Below are 14,610 nucleotides of genomic sequence, written 5' to 3'. Positions count from 1 at the left end.
AATCATGGCTGATCTTTCCTAACCCCATTCTCCTGCCTTCTATTTGAGTATTGAGAAGATTTGAGTATAGGAGCAAAGAAGTCCTTCTGCAGTTGTTTAGGGCCCTGGTGAGAACACACCTGGAGTAGTGTGTGCAATTTGGTCTCTTAATTTGAGGAAGGACATTCGTGCTATTGAGGGAGTGCAGCGTAGGTTCATGAGATTAATTCCCGGGATGGCAGGACTGTCATATGATGAAAGAATGGAACGACCGGGCTTGTATTCACTGGAATTTAGAAGGATGAGAGGGGATCTTATAGAAATATATAAAATTATTAAGGAATTGGACACGCTAGATGCAGGAAACATGTTCCTGATGTTGGGGAACTCCAGAACCAGGGGCCACAGTTTAAGGATAAGGGGTAGGCTATTCAGAACTGAGATGAGGAAAAACTTGTTCACACAGAGAGTTGTGAATTTATGGAATTTTCTGCCTCAGAAGACAGTGGATGCATTCTAAAGAGAGTTAGATAAAGTTCTTAGGGCTAGCAGAATCAAGGGATATGGGGAGAAGGCAGGAACGGGGTACTAATTGTGGACGATCAGCCATGATCACATTGAATGACGGTGCTGGCTCGAAGGGCCGAGTGGCCTACTCCTGCACCTATTTTCTATGTATTCTATGTATTCTCCCCATAACCTCTCACACCTTTTCTAATCAAGAACCTATCTATCTCTGCCTTACAAATATCCATTGACGGCTTCCACAGCCTTCTGTGGCAAAGAATTCCACAAATTCACCACCCTCTGAATAAATAAATTTCTCATCATCTCCTTCCTAAAAGTATGTCCTTTAATTCTGAGGCTATGACCTCTAGTTTTAGACTCTCCCACTAGTGGAAACATCCTCTAGTAGCTTTTGTAGGTGAGTGAATGAGACATTCTTGAAGTCCTGGGATACATTCTCCTAGTTCCCTTCCCCTAAATCATGAGGGGAATAGATAGAGTGTATGCCTTTATTCCTTGGACTTTATTTGTAGGAGCGCAGAAGGCTGAGGGGTGATCGTATGGAGGTGCATAAAATCACAAGGGGAATAGATAGGATGAATGTGCATAGTATTTTATTCAGAGTAGAGGAATCAAGAACTAGAGGACATAGGTTTAAGGTGAGAGGGGAAAGATTAAATAGCAACCTGAGGGACAACTTTTTCAGTCAAAGGGTGGTGGGTATATGGAACGAGCTGCCAGAGGAAGTAGTTGATTCATGTATGATGATAACATTCGGAAGACAGCTTGAACAGGTTGATGGATAGGAAAGGTCTGTTCAGAGAGGTGGAGAGGAAGGAGGGCAGAGAGGGATGAGGGAAGAGGTAGAGAGAGGGGTATATAAAGAGAGGGGAGAGGGGGTGTGGTACAGAGGGAGGGGAGAAGGGTAAACAGAGAGCGATAAAAGGGGGGGGGAGAGAGAAAGGTAGCATTAACACTTACTCTATAGAGGAAATTATTTTGAAACAAAGACGGAAATTGAAACATCCTGTCTTTTGAAACAAATAACGACTATGCAATAATATAGTAGGTACATTTTAGGAGAGTTGAAGGCTCAGGAGAACAAGTGGTGTAAATGTGTAAAAAGGAACACTGAAAAAACGTCTAAGTCATTAAATACAATGAGGGGTTGTAGTTTTCCTTTTCTGAATATGTTACTTACAGCAGGTGGTTGTAGTTTATGAAGCAAGTATGTGAGTGAGATAGCTAGGCTTCTTGTAGATTGCTACTAGCAGACACGACTGAGTGTAAAGGTTGCAAGTATTTCCGGATTTAACCAATCTTGTTGAGGGTCTAGATCAGCGGTCACCAAACTGTGGCCCGCGGGCCACATCCGGCCCGCTACGAGATTTTATCCGGCCTGCAGCAAGCTCTTAGGCGAAGGTCTGGAGGCAGAAGCTGCCAGCGAAGGTTCACCGGAGAGCGGATCGCCACCGACCCAGAGCCGGGGCAAGGCGAGAGATCGCAGCGCCCCCTCGCAGACAACAAACACAAGGAAACTTCCCTCCTCGCCACTGCCGCCAATCACCCCGGGGGGGGGAGGAGAGGGGGAGGAGAGGGGGGGGAGGAGGGGGGAAGAGGGGGAGGAGAGGGGGGGAGGAGAGGGGGGGAGGAGAGGGGGGGAGGGGAGGGGGGGAGGAGAGGGGGGGAGGAGAGGGGGGGAGGAGAGGGGGGGAGGAGAGGGGGGCACATCTTCCCAGCCAATAATGGACCATTATGGCCTCTACCAAAATCTGAGGTCATCTGTTGCCGGCCCAGTTTTGTTTTGGCCTTTTCTTGCCACCAAATATTTTGCCTCCCCCCCACCTCTATCGTTCAGACTGAAGAAGGGTTCTGACCCGAAACGTCATCTTTTCCTTTTGTCCAGAGATGATGTCACCCGTTGAGTTACTTCAGCATTTTGTGTGTTTTCAGTGTAAACCAGCATCTGCAGTTCCTTCCGACACATGCCTTTTCCATTACTTTCAGAAGTGTCCAGAAAAGGTTCCACAAGATGCGTGATCCGGGGCTGGAGTATGTGACAGAAGTACAGATTATGTTGATTCATCGTTACTGAGTACAGATGGACTGTGAGTCATTACTGGAAAACCGACCTTGAAAAGATGGGCTAAACATTTCAACGCTCTCCTAAAATAGACCATCTACACTTGGTAATGAAGCAGTAGGTTGCATGCCACAACTTCCAAAAAGTCTGACTCTTGCAGAAACCCCGTGGTTGCAAAAGCTTAAACGTCAGTGTTATAATTATTGCGTGGAGAAGCTTCAAGAACAGATACTACATAAGCAGAAGTTATCAAACAAGGTGGCCTACTGTTAATTGAGAAATGATAGAACTACAGAGTCATAGAGTCACACGGCCCTTCAGCCCAACTCATCGTTCCTGACCAAGATGCTCCATCTGAGCTAGTTCCATTTCCCATATTGGTCCATAACCCTCTAAACCTTTCCTATCCATCAACCTGTTCAACTGTCTTCCGAATGTTATCATCATACATGAATCAACTACTTCCTCTGGCAGCTCGTTCCATATACCCACCACCCTTTGACTGAAAAAGTTGTCCCTCAGGTTGCTATTAAATCTTTCCCCTCTCACCTTAAACCTATGTCCTCTAGTTCTTGATTCCTCTACTCTGAATAAAATACTATGCACATTCATCCTATCTATTCCCCTTGTGATTTTATGCACCTCCATACGATCACCCCTCAGCCTTCTGCGCTCCTACAAATAAAGTCCAAGGAATAAAGGCATACACTCTATCTATTCCCCTCATGATTTAGGGGAAGGGAACTAGGAGAATGTATCCCAGGACTTCAAGAATGTCTCATTCACTCACCTACAAAAGCTACTAGAGGATGTTTCCACTAGTGGGAGAGTCTAAAACTAGAGGTCATAGCCTCAGAATTAAAGGACATACTTTTAGGAAGGAGATGATGAGAAATTTATTTATTCAGAGGGTGGTGAATTTGTGGAATTCTTTGCCACAGAAGGCTGTGGAAGCCGTCAATGGATATTTGTAAGGCAGAGATAGATAGGTTCTTGATTAGAAAAGGTGTGAGAGGTTATGGGGAGAATACATAGAATACATAGAAAATAGGTGCAGGAGTAGGCCACTCGGCCCTTCGAGCCAGCACCGTCATTCAATGTGATCATGGCTGATCGTCCACAATTAGTACCCCGTTCCTGCCTTCTCCCCATATCCCTTGATTCTGCTAGCCCTAAGAACTTTATCTAACTCTCTTTAGAATGCATCCACTGTCTTCTGAGGCAGAAAATTCCATAAATTCACAACTCTCTGTGTGAACAAGTTTTTCCTCATCTCAGTTCTGAATAGCCTACCCCTTATCCTTAAACTGTGGCCCCTGGTTCTGGAGTTCCCCAACATCAGGAACATGTTTCCTGCATCTAGCGTGTCCAATTCCTTAATAATTTTATATATTTCTATAAGATCCCCTCTCATCCTTCTAAATTCCAGTGAATACAAGCCCGGTCGTTCCATTCTTTCATCATATGACAGTCCTGCCATCCCGGGAATTAATCTCATGAACCTACGCTGCACTCCCTCAATAGCACGAATGTCCTTCCTCAAATTAAGAGACCAAATTGCACACACTACTCCAGGTGTGTTCTCACCAGGGCCCTAAACAACTGCAGAAGGACTTCTTTGCTCCTATACTCAAATCTTCTCAATACTCAAATAGAAGGCAGGAGAATGGGGTTAGGAAAGATCAGCCATGATTGAATGGCGGAGTAGAGTTGATGGGACGAATGGCCTAATTCTACTCTAATCACATGACCATATGATAAGGGGAACTAACAATTCTGTGATAATCACTCTTTCCTCCTGACAGTCATTATAATCCTCGCTGGAGTCCTGTTGAACTGACTAACTACTCACCTCGAAGGAGATCTAGTTCCTGAAAGTCAATGTGGTTTCCATCAAGGGCGTGAAAGATTAAACATGATCATCACTGCGAGGTGTCTACCGAAAGAAGTGCCAAGAACAAATTTGCAAAGTCGTTCACCACCTCTGTTGAGTTCATGAAAACTTTCAACCTTGTTTGCCGTAAGGGCTCTTTAAGGATCAGGGCAAATTGTTGCTGCCCCAAAAACATTCATCACAGTTGTCCAACAACTCCGTGATGGTATGGTGGCCAGAATAATGGATGGCAGAAAGTCTTCAGATACATTCTTGGTCACCGATGTTAGTGAGAAACCAGTCTGTGTGCATGGCCCCACACTGTTTAGTGTTAAAGTGTTTGGAATCAAAATTCCCCTTCCCATTCCCACACTGACTTTGCTGTCCTGGGCCTCCTCCATTGTCAGAGTGAGGCCAAATGCAAATTGGAAGAACAGCACCTATTTCGCTTGGGCAGCTTACAACCCAGCGGTATGAACCTTGATTTCTCTAACTTCAAATAACCCTTGCACCCCTCTCTCTCCATCTCTCCCTCACTCAAGTCATTGTAGGGGCTTCAAAGTTGTCTTGTTGAGTCACATTGTCGGTAATGCGTTTTCACCTAGCCCACAGCTAATAATGGCCTATCTACTTGATCTTCTATACTCTTTTGCTTATCTTTCATTCATTTGCTCTATATCATCATCTATAACTCTCGTTTCCCTTTCCCCTGACTCTCAGTCTGAAGGGGGGGGGGGGGGGGGTCTCCACCCAAAACATCACCTATTCCTTTTCTCCAGAGATGTTGTCTGACCCATTTGGAGTAATGCGATTAGTTTTGGGCCCCTGATCTGAGGATGGATGTGCAGGCATTAAAGAGGGTCCAGAGGAGGTTTATGAGGTATGATTGAGTTAATGTGTGATGAGTGTTTGACGGCATTGGGTGTCTACTCGCTGGAGTTAAGAAGGATGAGGGGGGACCTCATTAAAAATTATCAAATAGTGAAAGGCCTGGATAGAGTGGATGTGGAGAGGATGTTTCCATTAGTAGGAGGGTCTAGGACCAGAGAGCACAGCCTTGGAATAATAGGGTGTACTTAGAAAGGAGATGAAGGGGAATTTCCTTAGTTAGAGGGTCGTGAATCTGTGGAATTCATTGTCACAGACGGTTGTGGAAGCCAAGTCAATGGATATTTTTAAGGCAGTGGTTGACAGATTCTTGATTAGTACGGGTGTCAGAGGTTATGAGGAGAAGGCAGGAAATGGGTTTGAGAGGGAAAGATAGATCAGCCATGATTGAATGGCGGCGTAGACTTGATGGGCTGAATGGCCTCATTCTGCTCCTATCACTTATGAATTTATGATCAACATGCATTGGACCATCTTGTTTGAAGTGCTCATGTAAAAAGCGGTGCTCGCCCATATGAAGGAATGAAGGAAGCAACGAATGTAAAGAGAACGCCACAACGTCAAGGTTTGGCATTGTAAATTATAGTTTATTTCAGAACGTATTAAGATCAATCAACCTGTTAACAAAAGGTTTAAAATGTACATGATTTTTTGAACTTATTTACAGGTTAGCATTTAATTACAAAATCTAGTAGGAAGAAGGGTCCCCACCTGAAACATCACCTATCCTTTTCCTCCAGAGAAGCTGCCTGACTCACTGAGTTACTCCAGCACTTTGTATCTATCTTCGGTATAAACCAGCATCTACAGCTTCTTGCTACACATAGTTAGTTAGTTAGTAGTTTAGTTTTGTTGCATGCTAACCAATCAGCAGAAAGAGTATACATCATAATCATAATCATACTTTATTAGCCAAGTATGTTTTGCAACATACGAGGAATTTGATTTGCCATACAGTCATACCAATAAAAAGCAACAAAACACGCAAAATACATTTTAACATAAATATCCACCATAGTGACCCCTCCACATTCCTCACTGTGATGGAAGGCAAAAGGAAAATGTCAATCTCTTCCCTTCTTTGTCCTCCCGCGGTCGGGGGCCTCGAACCTTCTGTTGATGGGATGATCTTGGCTCCCGTAGCTGGCGGTCGGGCCCTCCACATCGGGGCGATCAACCTCCCGCATCGGGGGGGATCTCAGCTCCCCCGCGCCGGGAGATCGGACCCCGGGTCGGGGCTAGTCAAACCTTCTGCGGCTTTGGAGCTTCCCGACATCAGTCTCTACCCGAGACTGCGAGCTCCTCGATGTTAAAATCCGCAGGCCGCAGTTGGAGCGTTGATCCCGGGCAAGGGATCGCAGGCTCTGATGGTAAGTCCACGGCCCCACGGTGGGGCTCAAAGTCAGTCTCGAGCAAGGCCGCCAGCTCCATGATGTTTGGCCGCAGAGCGACCAGGGATATGATCTGGAAAACAATCGCATCTCCGGCAAGGTAAGAGATTGAAAAAAAGTTTCCCCCGACCCTCCCCCCAACCCCTCACATAAAACAAACCGGAGAACATCAACACATACTTTTTAAAACCCACTAAAAATAACAAAATAGGTGAAAAGACAGAAAGACTGCCATCGCTGACGGTGGAATATTTACAATTGAGCCATTCACAGTGTACAGATAGATACATGATAAAGGAAGAATGTTTAGAGCAAGATAAAGTCCAGTAAAGTCCGATTAAGAAATAGGCTGATGGTCTCCACTGAGGTAGAAAGTGGACCAGGGCCGCTTTCTAGCTGTTGGTAGAATGTTTCAGTTGCCTGATAACAGCTGGGAAGAAACTATCCTTGAGTATGGAAGTGTCGGTTATCACACACTGACAGTGAGAGTCTAGTTTAATGGTTCAATTGTGCTTTTATTGTCACATATGCCAAACGCACAGTGGAATTTTCTTTTCTTGCAAAGTTTACACAGTGGATCAGAGAAGTATATCAGAACTGAGGTGTCGATCTTTCGAGAGTTCTGCCCTGGACTCTCGTGGGTCCATTTCTTGGTCGCTGGTTGATTTGGAAAGGCTGACATTGAGGGGGGCGAGAGCTTTCCTCAAAGCGTCTTTGAACGCTGAGCTCGAAAAGTAGTAAATAACAGGGTCGACAACGCTGTTCAGATACGTCATGAATAAAGTGTTATAAAAGATATTGACCGCAATGACATAGGACTTGCAGTCCACCGAGCTTCTGAGTCTAGTGATCAAAACGGCGACCACAGCAACATTGGTGGGCAGGAAACAAAATATAAAGACCGCTGCCACGGCGATCACAAGCTTGGTGGCACGTTTATATTTGCCCCTCAGATCACTCTCCATGTGCCTTAACCTCCAGATGATGCACGAGGTGGAGAAAAGTATAACGGAGACCGGCAAGAGAAACTTGAAGAAAATAAACACGGCGTCCGTCCAAATCGCGGTGGGGTGCAGAGGGTGGTTGATGTTGAAGGGTTCACAGAAGGTCGAGTTGTTTTGCTCGAAGTGGTGCCTCTCCACCAACAGGTGCACACAGATCCCCACCCCCATGATCCACAGGCCACCTGCTATCTTGGCCGCACACCTCGGGGTGATCTTGTTTGCCCTGTGCTGAGGGTGGACCACCTTAAAGTAGCGGTCGATGGCTATCACCATCAGGAAGGTGATGCTGCCAATGCGGTTTAAGGAGATCATGAAGATGTTCAGGCGACAGGCCGCATCGCCAAAGACCCAGTTCTTGCCGCGAAGGTAGTAGCCGGCGCGGAAAGGGAGGCAGCAGATTAAAAGTGTATCCGCGATCGCCAGGTTCAGAGAATAGACCGTGTTCGGTTTCCAGGTCTTGACATGGAAGCAGAAGATCCACAAAGCGATGGCGTTGCCAATGAAGCCGAGGACGCATGTTATGATGATGATCGGCGAGTTGTATGCTGAGCTGGTATCTTCATTGGGTGCGCACTGCTCGGTTACATTCTCCAAATTCGCCATTATAATAGAGTTGCAGGAATCCCAAGCAAATAAAAGAAGAACAAACCCTTATATAGTCTGGCCGTTACATCACGGCTCATGGGGGTGGGTTTCAACATCTAGGGAAGTAGCATTTGAGGAAGTACTCAGGCATCTTTAATAGGACATTTACTGGACTTTATCTTGCACTAATCATTTCAAGAATTCAAGATTTCAAGATCAATTTATTGTCACATGTGCCAATTAAGGTGCAGTGAAATTTGAGTTACCATACAGCCATACTAAGTAAAAAGCAACAAGACACACAGCCACATAAAGTAAAATTTAACATAAACATCCACCAGAGTGGATTCCACATTCCTCACTGTGATGGAAGGTAATAAAATTAAAGCTTCTTCCTCTTTGTTCACCTCCGGTCGCCGCTGCCGACTGTCCAAGCCCTCCCATCGGGATGATAGAAACTCCCCGTGTCGGGGCGGTTGAAACATTCTCCGCGGCATGGAGCTCCCGAGTCGGCCTCTTCTTACCAGGGACTGCGGTGTTAAAGTCCACCGGCCCCACGGTTGGAGCTCTCCACAGTCGATCCTCGGCAAAGGATCGCAAGCTCCACGATGTTAAAGTCTGCGTCGTGCCCGCGGCATGAAGCGCCTGGTCCGTCTCCAGGATTCAAGAGAGAGCTAGATAGAGCTCTTAAGGATAGCGGAGTTGTCACAGTCTGTCCTGTTCACTCACCTGCCAGCCACACCCACCACGTTAAGCCAACTCCCCTCACCTGTTCACTCACCTGCTCCAGATCACCAATCAAGCCAACATATATACCCTTCCTGCACACACACTCTTTGCCAGATTGTTCTTAGCCCTCATGCAAGACTATCCAGCATTCTCTCTTGGACTGATTTCCCGTTGCCGACCCTGCCTGCTCCCGACCTTCATGCCTCGTCGTAGCCCTGGTGAACGCCCCAGTCTTCTGTCCACGAGCAGGTAGGAATAAAGCTCATTCTAAAACTACTTCCTTGGTTCCATGTGCTGCATTTGGGTCTACCTGCGGTCCGTTACAGGAGTCAGGGGGTATGGGGAGAAGGCAGGAACTGATTGAGAATGATCAGGCATGATCACATTGAATGGTGGTGCTGGCTCGAAGGGCCAAATGGCTTACTCCTGCACCCATTGTCTATTGTCTATTGTCTATTGAAAGGCTGCCAACTCCTCGATGTTAGGCCGCAGTGGGGAAAGGAGATACGATACGGAGAAGAATCGCATCTCCATCGAGGTAAGAGATTTGAAAAAAAAGTCTTAACAAAAACAGTAGAAAGGACAGAGACTGTTGGCGAGACAGCCAGTGCTTGCGGCGCCACCCGGTGGTTGAAGGAATCATTACACTGTGGACAGCTCCATTGAGATCATGTATAGTCTTTCCGCTGACTGGTTAGCACGCAATAAGAAGCTTTTCACTGTACCTCGGTACACACGACAATAACCTAAACTACGTTTAAAATTACGGGGAAAATATCCAAATATACTAGAGGATTCAATATGGATTCTCAACAAATAATGTACTGACCCGCACACTGAATTCATTTTGGAGCAATTTTCGTCAATTACAATTACTTTATAATGGTAATGAGAGTTATTCTAGTGTTTTTTGTTAATGTGTAATCAAATGTTATCTTGCTTGGTATTCAGTTCAATATTTTCTTCAATAAACGTAGTTTCCCCCCTGCTGCCCTCGATGGACCCCTCACCCACCCACGTCTCCTCCGTGTCCCGTAGTTCTGCTTTCTTTGCCTCTTCCCCCAGTCAGTCTTCCCCTGGTCTTCACCTTCCACCCCACCAGCTTCCGCGACGAACATATCATCCTCCGACATTTCTGCCATCTTCAACGTGATCCCACCACCAGTCACATCTCCCCACCCTTTCTGTAGAGACTGCTCCCTGCAACTCCTGCGTTTACTCATCCCTTCCCACCTAAACCACCCCATCCCTGGATACTTTCCCCTGTGACATCCATCCCTATACCTCTTTCCTTGCCTCCATCCAGTACCCCAGCAGTCCTTCCAAGTTCTATCGAGGTTCACATGCACCTCCTCTAACCTCATCGACTGCACTCTGTATTTCCCCATTTTTTAACGTAGGTGAGACCAATGGGTCATTGGTACTTTATAGTCATATGTGCCGCGGTACAGTACAATTATTTTTTGCATACAGTTCAGCTAAAGTAACACTCTAGAAACATAGAAACATAGAAACATAGAAAATAGGTGCAGGAGTAGGCCATTCGGCCCTTCGAGCCTGCACCGCCATTCAATATGATCATGGCTGATCATCCAGCTCAGTAGCCTGTACCTGCCTTCTCTCCATACCCCCTGAACCCTTTAGCAAAAAGGGCCACATCTAACTCCCTCTTAAATATAGCCAATGAACTGGCCTCAACTACCTTCTGTGGCAGAGAATTCCACAGACTCACCACTCTCTGTGTGAAGAAATGTTTTCTCATCGCGTTCCTAAAAGACTTCCCCCTTATCCTTAAGCTGTGGCCCCTGGTTCTGGACTCCCCCAACATCGGGAACAATCTTCCCGCATCTAGCCTCTCCAACCCCTTAAGAATTTTATATGTTTCTATAAGATCCCCCCTCAGTCTTCTAAATTCCAGCGAGTACAAGCCCAGTCTATCCAGTCTTTCCTCATATGTAAGTCCCGCCATCCCAGGGACCAATCTGGTGAACCTTCTCTGTACTCCCTCTAAGGCAAGAACGTCTTTCCTCAGGTTAGGAGACCAAAACTGCACACAATACTCCAGGTGCGGTCTCACCAAGGCCCTGTACAACTGCAGCAGAACCTCCCTGCACCTCCCTGCTCCTAAACTCAAATCCTCTTGCTATGAATGCCAACATACCATTCGCTTTCTTCACTGCCTGCTGCACCTGCATGCTGCACCTGCACCTACACAAGCACAATCTTAGATTAAGTACAAGTGTGAAGTTAAGGGCACATTAAAACAGCATAAAAGAGTCGCCAGATCGTGGCACCATTTTCAAGTCCCAGTTGTCATAAATGCAGAGTCCTTAACCTGGCCATAAAAGCCCATTGTCCTGGTGGGCGTCGCAGGGTTGGCCCAGCCAAAAGGAGGCTTTGGTGTTCTCCACCGCTGCTCCATTGTTCCGTGCAGCTGCAGGTCACATCCAATCCACGCGCTCAGTCTCCTGGAGTGGCCCCCAATTTAGTTGAATCCCAGGCTGCTGCTGGGCCTCCAGCGGCCCACTCCACCATCACCTCAATCTGGACCGGCATGTCGGCCAACAAACCATTGTCCCTTGCCTCACCCGGCCACCATTCAGTCTTCGTGCTGCTGGGAAAACACTCAGCGACCATTTTGCCGAACACTTGCGCTCAGTCCGCCAGGGCCTGCTGGATCTCCCAGTTGCTAACCAATTGAACTCCCCTTCCCATTCCCATACTGGCCTTTCCCTCCTGGACCTCCTCCACTATCAGGGCAAGGTCACATGTAAACTGGAGGAACAGTACCTCATATTCCAAAGATAGACACAAGGTGCTGAAGTAACTCAGCTGGTCAAGCAGCATCTCTGGAGAAAGAGGATAAGTGATGTTTTGGGACAGGACCCTTCTTTATCTTTGGAATGAACCAGCATCTGCAGTTCTGTTTATACAGCCTCATATTTTGCTAGGGTAGCATACAACCTAACGGTATAAACATTGATTTGTCCAATTTTAGGAAACTAACCTACAAACAATCCTCCCTTCCTCCCACCCCCCAACCTCCTCTCGATGCTCCATCTGGACATACACATTTCTCCCCTCCCCCTACCCTTCCACCTCTATTCCTTACTTTGGCTTCCCAATTCATACCTCTTCTATCTTCATCTCAAACCTTTTGTCTTTTCATCTCTGGCCTTTAAATCAAAACCCCCTCCTCACCTGTATCTGCCTATCACTCACCAGGCATTGTCCTGCCTCTCCTCTCTTCCAGCTCTCTCCCCTCCCCCCCCACCCCGCATCCCACCCCCACCACCACAATCTGTCTGAAGAAAGGTCCCGAACCGAATCGTCACCTATCCATATTCTCCAGAAATGGTGCCTGTCCCGCTGAGGTACTCCAGCACTTTGTCATTGTTTGTAAACCAGCATCTGCAGATCCTTGTATCTTCAATTTTAATTTTGATGGGAGTTTCCAAATTCTGTTCTGATCCTTCAATGGGGTGATATGATCAAATATTATTAGCAGGTTTAGAGGATTTGGATCTATGATGGAGGAAGAACACTCCAACAGTATAAAATTAAGAGAAGAGGGTGCAGTGGCAAGCTGATAGAGTTTTTGCCTCACAGCGCCAGAGACCAAGAAACAGAGGACATAGGTTTAAGGTGAAGGGGGAAAGATTTAGTAGGAATCTGAGGAGCAATTTTTTCATACAGAAGGCGGCAGTTGTATGGTACGAGCTGCTGGAGGAGTTAATGGAGGCAGGTACAATTGCTATGTTTAAGAAACATTTGGACAGGTGCATGGATATGATAGATTTGGACTGATATGGGCCAAATAAATGCAGGTAGATGGGACTAGTGTAGATGGGGGGGGCATTTTGGTCAGTGTGGGCAAGTTGGACCGAAGGGCCTGTTTCCACGCTGTATGACACTATGTGCAGGTCAAGATTTTTACACAGATTAGTGGGGGCCTGGAACGCATTGAGAGGGGTGGTGGTGAAGGAAGATACAACAGTGATGCTTATGAGGCTTTTAGATGGGCACATGGAAGTGCAGGGAATAGAGGGATATGAATCATGAACAGGCAGATGAGATCAGATTAACCTGGCATCATGTTCGGCATAAACATTGTGGGCTGAAAGGCTTGTACATGTGGGTACTGTTCTATCTCCTCTGGTAAGGGTTCCTTCGATCCATTATCACCAGGGAGATGGAATGTGAGAACTGGTGGAGGGATAGGAGTTCACCACGATTGACTATGAGATGGGAGCTACTTACGTCCATCTGTAGTGAAGTGGGGACGGGTCCTGTGTCTGGTAACATTGGTCAGCAGAGAGGGAGGAGACATGTGTGAACTCATTGCTTTGTGACTGTTTAGATGTTTAGTGTAGTTCAGAGATACAGAGTGGAAACAGGCTCTTCAGCCCACCAAATCCACACTGACCATCGATCACACGTTCACATTAGTTCTATGTAATCCCACTTTCTCATCAATTAACAATATATCAATCAGTTTTTATCGTCATGAGGAATAACACATGGTAAGGTGGTGCGCTAGATTTGGGTCCAATCCTGGCGAAGGACGTTTGATCCAAAGGCGTATAGGTTTGTCGGTTAATTGACTTAGTATAAATAAAATTTAGAAAATGTTCCCTGGTGTAGGATACTGTTAATGTGCGGGGATCGCTGGGCGGTGCGGGCTAGGTGGGCTGGAAGAGCCTGGGGCCTGTTTCCATGCTATATCTCTAAGCTAAACTAAACTAATCACACTGCCATGGGGCATTCTTACAGAGACCAATTAACCCACAAACTCGCATGTCTTTGGACTGTGGGAGGAAACCAGAGCAACTGGAGAAAACCCAAGCCGTTGCAGGAAGAATGTGCAAACTCCACGCAGGCAGCAACCAAAGTCAGGATCAAACCTGGGTCTCTGGTGCTGTGAGGCAACAGTTCTATCAGCTGCACTATTGAAAATACATTTTACTGTAAGTACTTTCTCCAGTTGTGCAATGCATTTGACTTCCTCTCTCTGGATCACGAGACTAAGCTTTTACTTACAGTAACCTAGTTCCACTACATCAGACTATAGGGGAAGTCAAAGAGTCCTGGAGTCAAACAGCATAGAAACTGGCCCTACGGCCCAACTTGCCCTTACCAACCAAGATATCAAATTGTTCCCGTTTGCCTTCGTTTGCCCATATCCCTCTGATTTTAACTATATATGCTCCTCTCGGATATATTTTAACATCGTAATTGTCCCTGTCTCTACAATTTCCTCTGGCAACTCATTCCACACACCCATCACTCTCTGTCACAAATATGCCTCTGGGTTCCCATTGAATTTTTCCCCTCTTATCTTAAATCTCTGCTCTCTAGTTTTAGACTCCCCTAACCTGGGAAAAAGACTGACTATTCACTTTATCTATACCCAGTGTTTCTTTGTAGACAAAATGTTACTAGAATGCATATCATTCCTTGTAGTTGGTGTCTACTGTGGAGCATTGTCTAATAAGCTGCCTTCGCTGATTAAGGGCCTGACCACCTAGTTTAATTAATAAATATTGTTTTCAACTTTGATCATCTTTTTGA

At 46.2% G+C, this 14,610-nt stretch overlaps 1 protein-coding gene across 1 annotated transcript; it reads right to left on the bottom strand.

The window, feature by feature from the left end:
- Nucleotides 1-6,953: 6,953 nt before the first annotated feature.
- On the bottom strand, nucleotides 6,954-10,181 carry LOC144605795 (hydroxycarboxylic acid receptor 1-like). Its single transcript, XM_078421353.1, has 2 exons — nucleotides 10,058-10,181; nucleotides 6,954-8,375 (listed from the first exon to the last, which is right to left on the bottom strand). The coding sequence occupies exons 1-2, from the start codon at nucleotides 10,179-10,181 to the stop codon at nucleotides 7,300-7,302; spliced, it is 1,200 nt and encodes a 399-aa protein (XP_078277479.1). The 3' UTR covers nucleotides 6,954-7,299.
- Nucleotides 10,182-14,610: the final 4,429 nt, after the last annotated feature.

Source organism: Rhinoraja longicauda, chromosome 25, assembly GCF_053455715.1.
Source record: "Rhinoraja longicauda isolate Sanriku21f chromosome 25, sRhiLon1.1, whole genome shotgun sequence".
NCBI lineage: Eukaryota > Metazoa > Chordata > Chondrichthyes > Rajiformes > Arhynchobatidae > Rhinoraja > Rhinoraja longicauda.
Note: the sequence above shows the minus strand (reverse complement) of the source record. Positions and strands in the feature narration are given on the sequence as shown.